The sequence below is a fragment of the Vulpes lagopus genome, chromosome 2 (assembly GCF_018345385.1).
Source record: "Vulpes lagopus strain Blue_001 chromosome 2, ASM1834538v1, whole genome shotgun sequence".
NCBI classification, from domain to species: Eukaryota; Metazoa; Chordata; class Mammalia; order Carnivora; family Canidae; genus Vulpes; species Vulpes lagopus.
The window spans coordinates 70,062,120-70,076,323 of record NC_054825.1 but is presented as its reverse complement, the minus strand read 5'-3'; the positions used below and the strand labels follow the sequence as shown (position 1 = coordinate 70,076,323).

The 14,204-nt window shown below is 41.9% G+C and overlaps 1 protein-coding gene across 2 annotated transcripts; it reads left to right on the top strand.

Moving 5' to 3' along the window:
* The first annotated feature begins 4,598 nt into the window (after positions 1 to 4,598).
* C2H15orf48 (chromosome 2 C15orf48 homolog) lies at positions 4,599 to 9,358 on the top strand. Of its 2 annotated transcripts, none has more exons than XM_041744599.1 (5): positions 4,599 to 4,683; positions 4,846 to 4,907; positions 5,080 to 5,165; positions 6,356 to 6,416; positions 8,966 to 9,358. In XM_041744599.1, exons 2-5 carry the CDS (start codon positions 4,872 to 4,874, stop codon positions 9,032 to 9,034), a joined length of 252 nt encoding a protein of 83 aa, XP_041600533.1. In that variant the 5' UTR covers positions 4,599 to 4,683; positions 4,846 to 4,871; the 3' UTR covers positions 9,035 to 9,358. The 2 variants fall into 2 exon arrangements, with proteins under 2 accessions (XP_041600533.1, XP_041600534.1); XM_041744600.1 differs by having other exon boundaries at positions 4,622 to 4,699.
* Positions 9,359 to 14,204: the final 4,846 nt, after the last annotated feature.

The window sequence follows — 14,204 nt, the reverse complement described above, 5'->3', positions numbered from 1 at the left end:
TTTCATCTATTGTCCCAACAGCAGTTTTTTTTTTTTTCCAGTTATGGAATCCAGTCTAGGATCATACATTGCATTTAGTTGTCATGTGTCTTTAGATTTGAAACAGTTCCTCAGTCTTGACCTCAACATTTAAAGAGTACACACCAACTATTTCATAGAACGACTGGCTTCTGGTTTGTCTGATTTTGCATCATGATAGATTCAGGTTATGCACTATCAGTGGAGCACTACATAAGGGCTGTGTTCTCAGAGATCACTGCTAGAGGCACATGACTCTACATATCCGTGATGTTGATTTTGATCACTTCTTCACGGTATCGTCCAATTCCTCTACATATAGCTATTATTTTTTCTTTTGTAATTATAAGCAATTTTCCTTTAAGATTTTATTTATTTTATTCATGAGAGAGGCAGAGACAGGCAGAGGGAGAAGCAGGCTCCCTGTAGTGGGCCTGATGTGGGACTCGATCCCAGGACCCAGGGATCACGCCCTGAGCCAAAGGCAGATGCTCAACCTCTGAGCCACCCAGGCATCCCTAATTATAAGCAACTTCTAAGGACATAGGTTATATGTATGTTTTTATTTCCTTTTAAAACAAAAGTTAATTCGAATGTTAGTAAAAACAAACACAAAGAAAATACTTAGGTATTTAATCTTTTCGTTCCTTATGCATGTATAGATCATTTTTTATTTATTTAATTTACTTTTAAAGATTTTATTTATTTACTCATGAGAGAGAGAGAGGCAGGGACACAGGTAGAGGGAGAAGCAGGCTCCCTGTGGGGAGCCTGATGTGGGACTCGATCCCAGGACCCCGGGATCACACCCTGAGCCAAAGGAAGATGCTCAACCACCGAGCCACTTAGGTGCCCCTTTGGCTCAGTTTTTTTTTTTTTTTTTTTTTTTTTTTTAATTTATGATAGTCACAGAGAGAGAGAGAGGCAGAGACACAGGCAGAGGGAGAAGCAGGCTCCATGCACCGGGAGCCCGATGTGGGATTCGATCCCAGGTCTCCAGGATCGCGCCCTGGGCCAAAGGCAGGCACCAAACCGCTGCGCCACCCAGGGATCCCCTTTTGGCTCAGTTTTAATGTGATTTGAAGATGGCTCTGGGCAACTTCTAAAACCTGTGTTCTTAATCAGTGACAAAAGAACACTTCAGCTTCTAAGCACTTGGGAAGTCTGAACAGCTTTCCCTATACACTGAGCTCAAACCCCTTTCTGAGCCACATTAACAGCCATAAGCAATATAGTGTACTCCTAGACAGTCCAAAATTTAGCAAATCCAGTTTTTTGCTAAGCCTGGAAACTAGGCAGTCATTGAAGGATGGGCAGAAAGAATTTCAACAAAAAAATAATATTTTATCTTATTTTTAAGTTTTTTAATGGTGGTCAAAATTTATTGAGTGATAGTACAAAGCTCCCAAAGAGGGAGGGGACCTAAGGGGGTTGCCCCAAAACATAGTATTTTAAAGAGTATTTTTCTTATAAAGATTGAGCTGGGCTGATTAAAATCTAAGTTGAAATTCCTAGAGTGGGAGCCAAACAGCTATGGCTCAATGGCCCTGCAAGACTGGCTAGCAGCAGCTAGAGAAGGTTCTAGAAGTTACTGGCAATTGGAGTGGAGTGGGGAGGCTCCCACAGTGGATTATAGGCTTTGGAGGAGAGACAGAGAGTGATCCTGGTGTGTGTCCTGAGTGGGTTCTTTGAGGACTGCCAGAATTTGAAGGGTGGGAGCTGTGCCTGCAAATAATCGGGGAGAAAACAAATTACATATTGACCTTGCATCTCCTACAAGGTCAGTAAACCTGGGCATTAATTTAAAGGAAGGAAAATGTGGCTGTCTGGGTCTAATTCTCACTGCTGCAAGTAGAAATAAGCAGATCTTAAAGGTTATATGGACACATGGTATCTGTGTATACAATTTGTGAATTTTTAAAACATTTTATTCTGAACATTTTCAAGTGTTCTTGAATAGAGCACTATAACAAACTCCCACATACTTACCACCTAGACTGACTAATCATTAATATTTTGTTTCATTTGTTTTTTAGCGGAAGTTTGTTTTTTTCTGGTTTTGGTGGGATTTTTTGTTTTGTTTTTTAGCAGAAGTATTTTAAAGTAAATCTCAGTCATCATATTTTTCCCTTAAGGGGTACCTGGTCGGCGCTTTTGGAAAAGCATGCAGCTGTTGATCTCAGAGCTGTGAGTTCAAGTGTCAATGCTGGGCCCAGAGCTTACTTAAAAAACCACAAAACACATTTCCCCCTTAAATACTTCCATACACAATCCCTAAAAGGGGGGCGGTATTTTTGTCATAAACATAATACCATTATCATGCCTAACAAAATGAACAACACTTCTTTAATATCTCTCATGTCTTGGGCAGCCCAGGTGGCTCAGTGGTTTAGTGCGGCCTTCAGCCCAGGGTGTGATCCTGGAGACCTAGGACTGAGTCCCTCGTCGGGCTCCCTGCATGGAGCCTGCTTCTCCCTCTGCCTCTCTCTCTGTGTCTCTCATGAATAAATAAAATCTTTAAAAAATATATCTCTCTCATGCCTGGCCCACATTTGGTTTCCCTAATTGCCCCCAAATATATATCCTCACTTTTTGTAAGTTTTCTCAGACCCCCTTAGTTGGAATTAATGACCTGTCTTTGGTGCCAGGGGTTATTTGCAGGCACTAACCCCCATGCCTGGGGTTATTTGCTGGCACTAAATTTTAAGAACCTTGAAAAAAGACACTCATATCTCATTAATCTTTTAAATATACCGTGCCCCTGCCCCCAGGCTAATGCCTAGACTACTACAAAACACCGAATTTTGCAAAGAAGCAATACTGGAAAGAAGCAGGGCTCTGAGTTTAAACACATCAGTGGCAAGGGCTACACACTGTAATTTTAATCTGGGAGACATGATACATTCCTGTAAAATTTCTTCCTTCCTCCTCCCCTTTCTCTCTCCCTTCCTTTCTAGAAACACTTATCTTTAATTGTTAAAAAAAAAAAAAAAAAAAGAGGCTTTTTAAAGAAACTCCCGACAAAAGGAGTTTTAGAAATCCTGCAGAAGGAGCATTAAAAGGCTCCTTTGATTCTATTCAATACAAACCACAGAGAATCAATGTTGAGGTTTTTTTTTGTTGTTGTTGTATTGATTAGTGAACCTAACCAACCAGAGAATGTCTCCAGTTACAGCTCTGGGGTTACACAGTAAGAACCCTTATCTGAAGTGGGTATGAAGCTACATTTATGATCTGCCTTATATAAAACAAAACAAATCTTTGCAAATAATAATTACTACTTATTGAATGCCTACTACTACCAAGGCAGAATGCCATGCGCTTTACATACATTCTAATATGTTTTCCAACTGCTTCCTGTAGTAGATTTGTTCCCATTTTACAGATTTATAAACTAAGACTCTTAAGGGTTAAGTAGTTTCCTTGAAGTCAGTCAGCTGATGAAGTGTGGCAGGGTGGGCTCTGAACTCAGGTCTCTGTTTCCCCCATGCCTAGAACTAAAAAATGAGGTTGAAACAGATCTGGGCCTGGTCCTTTCCAGAGAACATGATGTTTCTGTTTTAAGATTAACTCATAGCTTTGAACTTCAGTTTTAAAATAATTGTTTTAAAATAACCATTTAAAAAATAACGGAGCTAGTGTTCCTGGCTTAATTGCAGGAAGAACAATGGTGTCGGGTACCAGACAGACCTGGGTTCTGATTACAGCCCTGCCACTTCCTGGCTACGTGACTTGAGCATCTCCGAGCCTAAGTAACATACTCACCTTGCAAAACCGTTGAGAAGATTCAGCACAGAGTCTGACACATGGGCCTGGCTTAATGGAAATGTTAGCATTATTTCCGTGGTTTTGCAGACTCCTGCATGCTCTGTACGAGGCACCCGTGCTAGTTTAGGGGCGATTAAAAGGAGACTGAAGCCAAAGACTGTGTCCTCTCCTATAGATGGAACTCTTCCCAAAGCTGATTGTTTCTTCTCCCTCACCTCCTGATTTTTCCCATTAAAATAAATAAATAAAATAAAATAAGGGGGAAATGGAAATTTTAAAAAATCAAATGGAAAAAATCAGGACATCATGAGAGTTCTCCTGAAATGAATTTTACAATTTAATTTTAAATTAAATGTGACGGAGCGCACGTGGGCTCCGTCACATTTCGGAGCTGTTCATGTGACTGGATTGATTTTAATTTACCTGCCTGCACCTGGGAGCCCCACCGTCCCCCACTGTCCCCCGCCCCCGGCTCTGCGGCTCCTTTTCCGGGCCGCCTATTAGCAAACTTGATTTTCCCCCAGGCCTTGGCCATCGGAACTCCGCGGGTTCTCGCGGGCACCCCTAGCAGGCGCGCGGCCGGGCTGGGAGCGGCCCCCAGGGTCCACGCCCGGCCTCGGCCCTCGCGGGTCGGCGGGTAGGGACCGCGCCCGCCGCCAGGGGGCGCCCGCGCCCGCGTTTGGCTGCGGCGCGTCCGCGGGCAGGACGTCCTGCAGGGGGCGCCGGGGAGCCGGGAGCCGAGCGGGGAAAGCGAGTCCGGCCCGGGACCCCCTCCGCCCACGCCCGCCCCGAGTCCGCGTGACCCGAGCGGTCAGTATATAAGCCGGACGCCGAGGCGCGGCTGCGTGTTCTGGGCGTGTGCGCCGTCCGCGCGTGTGGCCCGGCGCCGCCTCCCAGGTGAGCCGCCTCCCAGGTGAGCCGCGGGAGGCCGCCTCGGGGAGTGCGTTGGCGGCTCGGGGCGCGCGCGGGGTTGGGTCCTGGGGGCTCAAGTTTTGATCAGTATCTTGGTTTGGGTTTTTTTTTTTTTTTTTTTTTTGATTGGTTTTGTTTTAATTCTAGATTTGGCTTTCTGCGCTGAGGTCATCATGAACTTTTTCCAACTCCTGATGAAGAAGAAGGAAGTAAGTGTTTAAGGCCATTGACATTCTGGACTTAAAATACTGATTTTTTAACGATGGAAAAGATGGTGCAGATTTTGAAGAAAGTGTAAAACGGTATCTGGCTATTCTGTTATATTTCATATGTTTCACATCGAAACGTCGGAATATTTACCCTCCACCTGTTCTCTCTTAGCTTATTCCTTTGGTGCTGTTCATGGCCACAGCGGCGGGCGGAGCTTCGTCTTTTGCTGTATATTCCCTTCAAAAATCGGATGTGATGTAAGTAGGCATCAGTTGGTTTGTTTTTTGGTTTTTTTTGGCATCAGTTGTAAACACGTTGTTGAGCGGTGTTAGATTGACCTTAGTAATGAGATGCGTGGTTTCAGTTTCCGAGTTTCACCCTCACAATAAGAGTGTCAAATTGTGGACTTGGAGGTGGGACTAGAAAGCATGCTGGTACCAGAGGACTGTTAAATTACGATATTAATGAAATCAGTTTGTTCCTTGTATCTAAATATCTTTTCATCCGTTGACCCTCTTCCACTTCTACAACAAAGTTTTTTGACTTACGTTTTAAGCTTTAGGATTCTTTAATTTTTAAATTTTTATTTTTTATTTATTTATTTACTTACTTACTCATGAGAGAGACACACACAGAGAACACAGGCACAGGGAGAAGCAGGCTCCATGCAGGGAGCCCGACGTGGGACTCAATCCTGGGTCTCCAGGGTCACGCCCTCGGCTGAAGGCGGCGCTAAGCCGCTGAGCCAGCCGGGCTGCCCAAGTTTTACATTTTTTTTTTTTTTAACTGAAGTTTTGAAATATAAAGTTCTTAAATGGCCTTTGGGGTGCATATCATCAAACTGAAATCATTATTTTAATGAGATTTTTACGTTTCAGTTTATTAGAAAGATCTTTCCTTAATGTGATAGAGTTTATAGATTCAGTTGTCTACAATCAGCTCTTGATATAAGAAGCCAAAATACCATGAATCCTGGAATATGAGGAAGAGAAAAACTTGAAACTGATCTTGGCCCAGCGCAGGGCTGGAAAGGGCAGTAAGGCCAAGCTCTGGCAGAGGGGACTCACACCGTGCGGTTCACCACCTGCAGGGTTCAGGCCCAGACCCTCTGCCTCTCCCAGAAACCAGAGCCAGAACATTCTTGGTTGGCTCTTATCCTGGCACTTCCATTCCCGTTGTTATTCAGCTTATGGGAACTTTCTCTGATCCAGCCCAACAAAGGGAATACAGACCTTCTATCCTGCAGAGGAACTGGTCCTCAACATTTGAGCCAAATCCTGAGGCTCCCTTACCTAACCTTCCATCAGTTTCAGTGAACTAACAGGTGAATGCCTAGTTATCAGCCTGGAATCTGTCCCATGATGTCCCAGCATGTTTATAGACACAATGTCAGAGTTGGTTTAAATTCACTTACTTTAGTGTTTAATCAGCTTTCTTTTATTTTTAGCCTTGATCGGAAAAGAAATCCAGAACCTTGGGAAACCGTGGACCCTAGTGTACCTAGCAAGGTATTGCTACATTGGAGTGGTTTATGGGGAGCCTGGGTAGCTTAGTTGAGCGTCTGCATTCAGCTCGGTCGCAATCCTGGGGTCCTGGGGTGGAGCCCCACATTCAGCTCCCTGTTCAGCAGAGAGCCTGCTTCTCCCTCTCCCTCTGCCTGCAGCTCCTCCTGCTTCTGCATGCACTCTCTCTGTCTCAAATAAATAAAAATAAAATATTTTTTAAAAATTAATTTTTAAAAGGTTTATGAGATGTCTGGATGACTCAATTGGTTAAGTGTCTGATCTTGAGTTCAGCTAAGATCATGATCTCAGGTTGTGGGATCCATCTTCAAGTGGGCTCCCTGCTCAGCATGGAGTCTGCTTGAATTTCTCTCCCTCTGTCTCTCTCCCAGCTCATGCTCTGTCTCTCTCTCTCTAAAGTAAATCTTTTTTTTAAAAAAAAAAAAAGTGATTTACATTTTACATTTAGCCTGAACTTTAGCACCCTTGTCAGCAAAATGGATTTAATACTTTCACTTTTAGAGTGCCGTTTAGTGTAGTGATAAGGGGAGTGCTGTGGAGTTCTGGAGATATGGTTCAAATACTTCTTCCATTATTCACAGGAGATTTTGGACAACTGGCCTTTTCTGGGGCTCTCAGAATCTCTAAAATGGGCTTAATAAAAAGATCTATACCTCAGAGTTAAGAGGATTAAAGAATATAAAATATATAAAATTCTTTAGCATAGTGGCTAGATATTAATATTCATCATTATTGTATATGCTATCCCATTGTATCCATTATTTATCTAAAGTTAATATAAGGGGATCCCTGGGTGGCACAGCGGTTTGGCGCCTGCCTTTGGCCCAGGGCGCGATCCTGGAGACCCAGGATCGAATCCCACGTCGGGCTCCCGGTGCATGGAACCTGCTTCTCCCTCTGCCTGTGTCTCTGCCTCTCTGTGTGTGTGTGTGTGTGTGTGTGACTATCATAAATAAATAAAAATAAAAAAAAATAAAGTTAATATAAGGTCTGTTGTGATAACAGGAGCTCCGAGAAACAGGAGTGGTATTCTGTTTAAACAAAATCAGCTATTAGTCACTCATCCTTTTTTATTTTATTATATTATTATTATTAATATTTAATTTATTTATTCATGAGACACAGAGAGAGAGGCAGAGACACAGGCAGAGGGGGAAGCAGGCTCCATGCAGGGAACCCGACGTGGGACTTGATCCTGGGACTCCAAGATCGTGCTCTGAGCTGAAGGCAGATGCTTAACTGCTGAACCACCCAGGGGTCCCTATTTCATTTCTTTTTAAAAGAGTGAGCACAGGCAGGTGAAGCTTCAGGCAGAAAGAGAGGGAGAAGCAGGCTCCCTGCTGAGCAAGGAGTTGGATGCGGGCTTGATCCCAAGACCCAAGGATCATGACCTGAGCTGAAGGCAGACACCTAACTGACCTAGCCACCCAGGTGCCCTTCACTCATTCTTTTAAGACTATAGCAAAGTTTTTTGTTTTTGTTTTTAACATTTTAAATATTTTGAAAGTAAAAAAACATTGAGTCTGCTGGAATTTACTTAGGTCTGTCAGGAAATTTTTTTTTTTTAACAGCTTTCAAATAGCAGAGTTTGACCTAGTGAGGGATATTTAGAGTCTTTAAAACTATCTCTATCTCTAAGCCAGAGCAAGACAAATACCTTATGATCTCACTCATATGTGGAATTTAGGAAACAAATGAGCAAAAATGAAGGGGCGGAGAGAGGCAAACCAAGAAACAGACTTTTAACTCTAGAGAACAAACTGGTGGTTCCCAGAGGGAGCTGGGTGGGTCAATGGGGGAAATAGGTGATGGGGATTAAGGAGGGCACTTGTCATGAGCACTGAGTAATGTATAGGGTTAATGAATCATGGGCACTGAGTTGTGTGTAGAGTTGCACACCTGAAACTAAGATGGCATTTTATGTTAATGATACTAGAGTTAAATGTAAACATTTTTTAAAAACAGAAAAAAAAAAAAACCCAAAACCTACCTACATCTCTTAGATCTTGAGGTAATAGAAACCTTGTAAGGATAAATGAGAATCTCTGAATTTGAGTTTTTTGGAAGGCAAGGACTTTACACAGCTCTGCCCCTTCTTCCTTATTGCATAACTTGGATCATATGTACCTTTGTTGAGTAATTACAATGAAGAGATTTGGTTAAGAGCCTACTATGGGCCAAGCCCCTGTGCTAGAGCAGAATGCATCCACTCACCAGGAGCAGACACACTTTTTGAACTTATAGATTACATAAAGCCGAGGGCAACTTAGAAATCTAGCACCTGTTACGTGAAAGTGGGCAAATATACATGGTCCTTCTTTCTGATCCTATACCACTTAGGAACCCAAAGGCATTTTAGAGCCCATGTTACTGTTTTGTGCATATTTTTAGAGATGGGGAGAGATGGTTCCTTGGCTATAAATATTATGGTGATGCTCTTTCCAAAGAGGAGTGTAGACAAATCTCAAAAAGGGACATGAGAATGAAGGGCAGATCCTAAAACTCTTTCATGTTTTCCTTCTTTTTTTTCCAAGCTTATAACAATCAACCAAGAATGGAAGCCCATTGAAGAGTTGCAGAAGGTCCGAAGAGCCACTAAATGACCAGCTCTTGCTTCTTTCTTTCAAAGAGTACTCTATGAATCTAGTGGAAACATTGCTGCACAAACTAGATTATGGATACCAGTGTGCGGAAATGCTTCTGCTACATTTTTAGGGCTTGACTACATTTTCGGACTCGGGATAGGAATTATGAAGGTAGTATAGCAATGACCACATAGTTCAAAAATAATTTTGTGTTTATTTTCTTGTTGTAAATTTAATTTTGTGTATTGAAATTTTAATGTTTATGATGCCTAAATGGTTTCCTTAAAGTGTATAGAGATTTATAAACTGAATTGTCTATAATAAAATACTATTTGTGCAATATTTCTTAAAGATACATATTTAAATGGAGGAGGAAGTCCTTTTATGGGAGAAAAAACACATTTTTAAGCATGGAGCTACATTTTTAAAATAATACACAGTGCAAATTTCTTTTTTTTTTTTTTTTTTTTTTTTTTTTTAGTTTTTTTTTTGCAAATTTCTATATCAACTTTTCCTGTAATGGACTCATTCACCAGAAATTTATGGAGCCCCTGCTGTTAGCTGTGCACTTCCTGGGCCAGTGAGATAGGAGAGTGAATAGAACCAAATTTTGGGGGGTGATGAATAAAAGATGGTGAGCACAATGAGGAAAGTAAAGAATATATGGGAGATGAGACTTGCATGACAGTTGGTCTTGGAAGGAAGTGTTGGTGATCATGGTGGTGAGTAGGAATGTGAGGGATGCCAAAATTGGCCCTGCACATCCCAAGGCTATCAGAGATGCTCCTACAAGGGTTGGGGAGGCAGGACTGGAGACCTTTGCCTGCGCTCTCTAGTGGGGGGCCATCTTCACTCTGGCCAATGGTGATTTGAACACTGAAGGTGCAACCAAACCCAGCATGCCATTGACTATTCTTAAAAATGGGACCAAGTAGGAATTGCTTTCTATTACCTTTATATATATAAAAAAAAATTAGGATGCTTGGGTGACTCAGTTGGTTAGGCATGTGCCTTGGGCTCAGGTTATGATCCCAGGGTCCTGGGATCAGGTGCATTGGGCTCCCTGCTCAATGGGAGCCTGCTCAGAGGCTCCCTGCTCAGAGGGAGCCTGCTTCTCCCTCTGCCCCTCTCCCCTGCTTGTACTCTCTTGCTCCCAAATAAATAAATGAATAAAATATTTTTAAAAATTGAGATATAACTCACATACCATAGTATTCATCAATGTAAAGTGCACACTTCAGTGGTTTTTAGTATATTCACACAAAACTTTGCAACCATCTCCACCATCTAACTCCAGAGTATTTTCACCACCCCAAAGAGAATGCTGTACCCTTTGGCAGTCATTCCCCCATTCCTGACCCCGCTGCTCACAGCCCCAGACAAACACTGATAAGTTTAGTCTGTCTTTATGGATTTGCCCATTCTGGACATTTCATATAAATGAAATCATAAATTATGCAACCTTTGTGTTCAGCTCCTTTAATAAGCGTACAAGATTCATGCATGTTGTGCCTCGTATTTTATTCCTTTCTATGAGTGATTTTCCACTGTATGGATATACCACATATTGTTTACCCATCCGTTGATGGACTTTGGACTGTTTCCACTTTTTGACTGTGAGCAACCATGTCCAAGTTTTAGTGGACCCATACAGTTTCAGTTCTCTTGTGTATATACCTAAGTTCATCAACTATTTTAAATAAAAACGATAAATGCCTTTTAAAAATTTCCATCTGAATAGAGTAGAAATTTAAGAGACAGGCTATCCTATCACCTTCCTGGCAATAAAAAATTACTAGCGCTTGCTAGAGACTTTCATCATCTGAGAGGACTAAAGCAGGATTACTGTACCGACCTCGGTGGTTCCTTATCACTTCCAGTTTTCCCAGTTGAAAACTTTCAATGGTTGATCTCAAGGTATTACATGTACCAATTAGGAAGCATAATTTTATTTGCTTAGGTTTTTAAAGTGCAATATGGTGCCATTTAGGCAAATAAAAATCAACAGTCTTGTGAAGGTTGGCCAACTAGGAGAGTAAACTGTAGAGTGTTTTCTGGGGGGTAACTGTAGCTTACAACTTTAAAACACAAACTTGATTGAAATGCAGTGGCTTTACGGGGTGAACGTGGCAATGGAAGGTTTGGGAGTGGGACATCCCAAGAGCAACATTGATGCTTAAATTTCAAAAGATTTATTGATTTCATTTTTGGTTGTGTTCTTAGCATTTGGCCCAAATGTTTTATTTTGAAATTTTTCAGATATGCAGGAAGTTGGAAAATTAATAGAAAGAGTACTCATACTTTTAATTGAACATTTTGCCACATTTGCTATATCTCTATATTAATATGCTCTTTTAAAATGAACTCTTTGAGGGGTGCCTGGGTGGCTCAGTCGGTTAAGCCTCTAACTCTTGATTTTGATTTAGGTCATGAGATTGAGTCCTTGTCAGGCATGGAGCCTGCTTAGGATTCTCTCTCTCCCTCTCCCTCTCACCTCTGCACCCCACCTCATGTGCATGTGCTCTTTCTCTCTCAAAAATAAAATGAACTCCTAAAATATAAGTCCAGACTTCAAAGTTTGTTTTTTTATGCCTAGGGAAAGGACATTCTAGCTGACTGTAATACTATTATCATTCCCAAAAAGATTTACATTATTTTTTAAAAAGATTTTATTTATTCATGAGAGACACAGAGAGGGGGGTGGGGCAGGGACACAGGCAGAGGGAGAAGCAGGCTCCATTGCAAGGAGCCTGACGTGGGACTCAATCCTGGAACTCTAGGATCACGCCTTGGGCCGAAGCCCCAACCGCTGAGCCGCCAGGGATCCCCAGGGATTTACATTAATTCAATAACATGACCTAACATACAATCCATTTCCACTTCTCTAGTTGTAATGTCCTTTATAGCTGTATTTTTATGTTCAGAATCCAATCCAAGATTCACTTGTTGCATTTGTTGTAGTGAGTACTTGACAAATACGTGGTTGTAAAAATGACTCCAAAGGAGCCTGTGTAGAACGGCTTTCCCAATAGAGTTTGATCTGGAGAAGATTTTCCTGGATGTGGACTTCGAATTTTTTCATTTGAGATATAATAATAATTTCATATAATTGAAATATTTAAGAAATTGTACAATGATTGAGCATTCACTATATGCTAGGCATCTTGCTGGCCTCAAGAATCTGACGTAGGAAAGGCAGACATGCCTATGAACAAATCAGAGCAATACAGTGACAAAGCAAGGATAGAGATAAGCACAAGGTACAAAAGAAAGCTTCCCAAAGAAGGTGGATCCCTGAGAGGCTGATCGGTCTGGTTTGAAACCCCAATAATTGGAAGTCAGCAATTCAATTGAGATAGACGTGCATATTTACCAGAGCATAGAGGGCTTAAATAGCCTACCTTCTAGAAACTTGAAGTTGTTTAATATATGGAATTTAATACTGGAGCGTAATGGAATGTGTAGGGCCTTTTATGCTATTAGCCTGCAGGCACTAAGGAACCAGAAAAGGGATTTAAGTTGTGGAAGGAGAGTCTTCTGACTGGAGTGCTGGCCACAGCAGATAGTGTAGGGCACGCACACCGGCAGGGACTTTCTGGTTGGCAGCCAGAGACCAGCTGTTGCCAGTGGCAGCCAAGGGCACAGGTAGTGAGGGACACAACCATCCGAGGCAATGGCACAGGGAAGAGAGAAAAGGAGGGTGTCTTTGAGAGCCATTCATGAGAAGACCTTCAGGCTCAATGAATGTGGATGGAGTATCCCCAAAATGACACCCTGGTTTCTCACCTGAGTAAGTGAGTGGGTGCTGGTGCCAAGATGGAGAGTATAGGAGGAAAACAGTGGAATGATCCAGGGTGGGTAAATAAGGGAAGAAATTGAGCTAGACTTTGGAATTGTGGTTTGAAAGTCTCGTGAGCTATCTAGGTAGGTTACTTCTGGAGAACTGCAAGGGGGTGTGTGTGAGGCCAACGGTGTGGGTGAGGCAGCCCACAGAGGGCAGAGGGCATCTAAGTGAGATAAAGACCACATGGGGAGGGATGTCACCACGAAGCAGGGGCCAGAGGAGGACGACCTGGTCCCTGAATGAGGACTGAGCAAAGCGACTAGGGAAGGAGACCCAGGAAAAGTGTCCTGGAGCCCAGAGAGGAAGGAGTGCTCTTCCGGGTCATATTTTTCCAGTTTGCAATTAAACTGAAGGCCAGAATCCTTTTAACTTTATGGCTTTCAGCCTTAAGCAAACATCTATAATTCTCTCTTATGTGAAACTAAGATGTGAAGGACGCTTTCTGAATAAAGTTAAAATCACATTCCATATCACTAAAAACTGGCCTGAGATCTGACAAAATACTCATTCATCATTTTTCCCCCTTGGGAAGATTGTCTCACATTTTAGTTGAGACTTTCTGGTAGAAAGTGAAAGTCTAGGCTCTGAAATGAGACTGTTCTGCCACTTACTACCTATACTGCTTTGGACCAGCCTCAGATTCCTCATCTATAAAACTGGGTTAATTTGTACTTGGGTTAATTGTGAAGACCAAGTGCAACAATAAAGTACCGAGCCTGGTGTTTCATGTGTGCAGCATTAGTTGTTCAAAAAAGTGTACCCTTCTTTTCTTTTTTTAAATGATTTTCTCTGTAAAGTAGGAGGGTCTTACCGTATTTAAAATTATATTCTCCCGCGAGTGGGAACATTGACTGTTTGAAATTCACACATCCCTACCTCTAGGGACTGGTCCACCTTGGGTGCACTTTGCCCCAGTTATAAACCTTTGTGAGAGCATAAACACACCCATAGATAAATACATATCACCTTGACTCTCTCCTACATAGAGACCTAACTAGAGATAAGAACCCCTACACATATGCCCACGCAGATGATCTCACATCCAGAACACATATAATAACGAAAATATTTATATTTACATAATATAAAGATATATCCTTAAAGACAAAAGCATTTTAGTGATCATTATAGTCACACATGTATATTACATAGATTCTCACATTCAAACATGATGTGGTTTAAATAAGGAAGGCAGGTAAAGCAGAGTGCATGTAGCTAAGGGAGTTATAGAAATCAAATTAGTTTTTCTGGCCCTTATAATGTCTTTTCCCCATGGTTAGAAAGTTGCCTCAGATAATTATGTGATTTTTCTCTAGAAATTAAAGCTTTTGTTTTGGTTTTGGT

What these genes read in the sequence shown, in the direction of transcription:
- C2H15orf48 (XM_041744599.1), top strand. Translation starts at nt 4,872, where the DNA reads ATGAACTTTTTCCAACTCCTGATGAAGAAGAAGGAA. An exon ending in TCCTGATGAAGAAGAAGGAA is followed by an intron (nt 4,908 to 5,079) that starts GTAAGTGTTTAA and finishes GTTCTCTCTTAG; the next exon opens with CTTATTCCTTTGGTGCTGTT. An exon ending in CTTCAAAAATCGGATGTGAT is followed by an intron (nt 5,166 to 6,355) that starts GTAAGTAGGCAT and finishes TTTTATTTTTAG; the next exon opens with CCTTGATCGGAAAAGAAATC.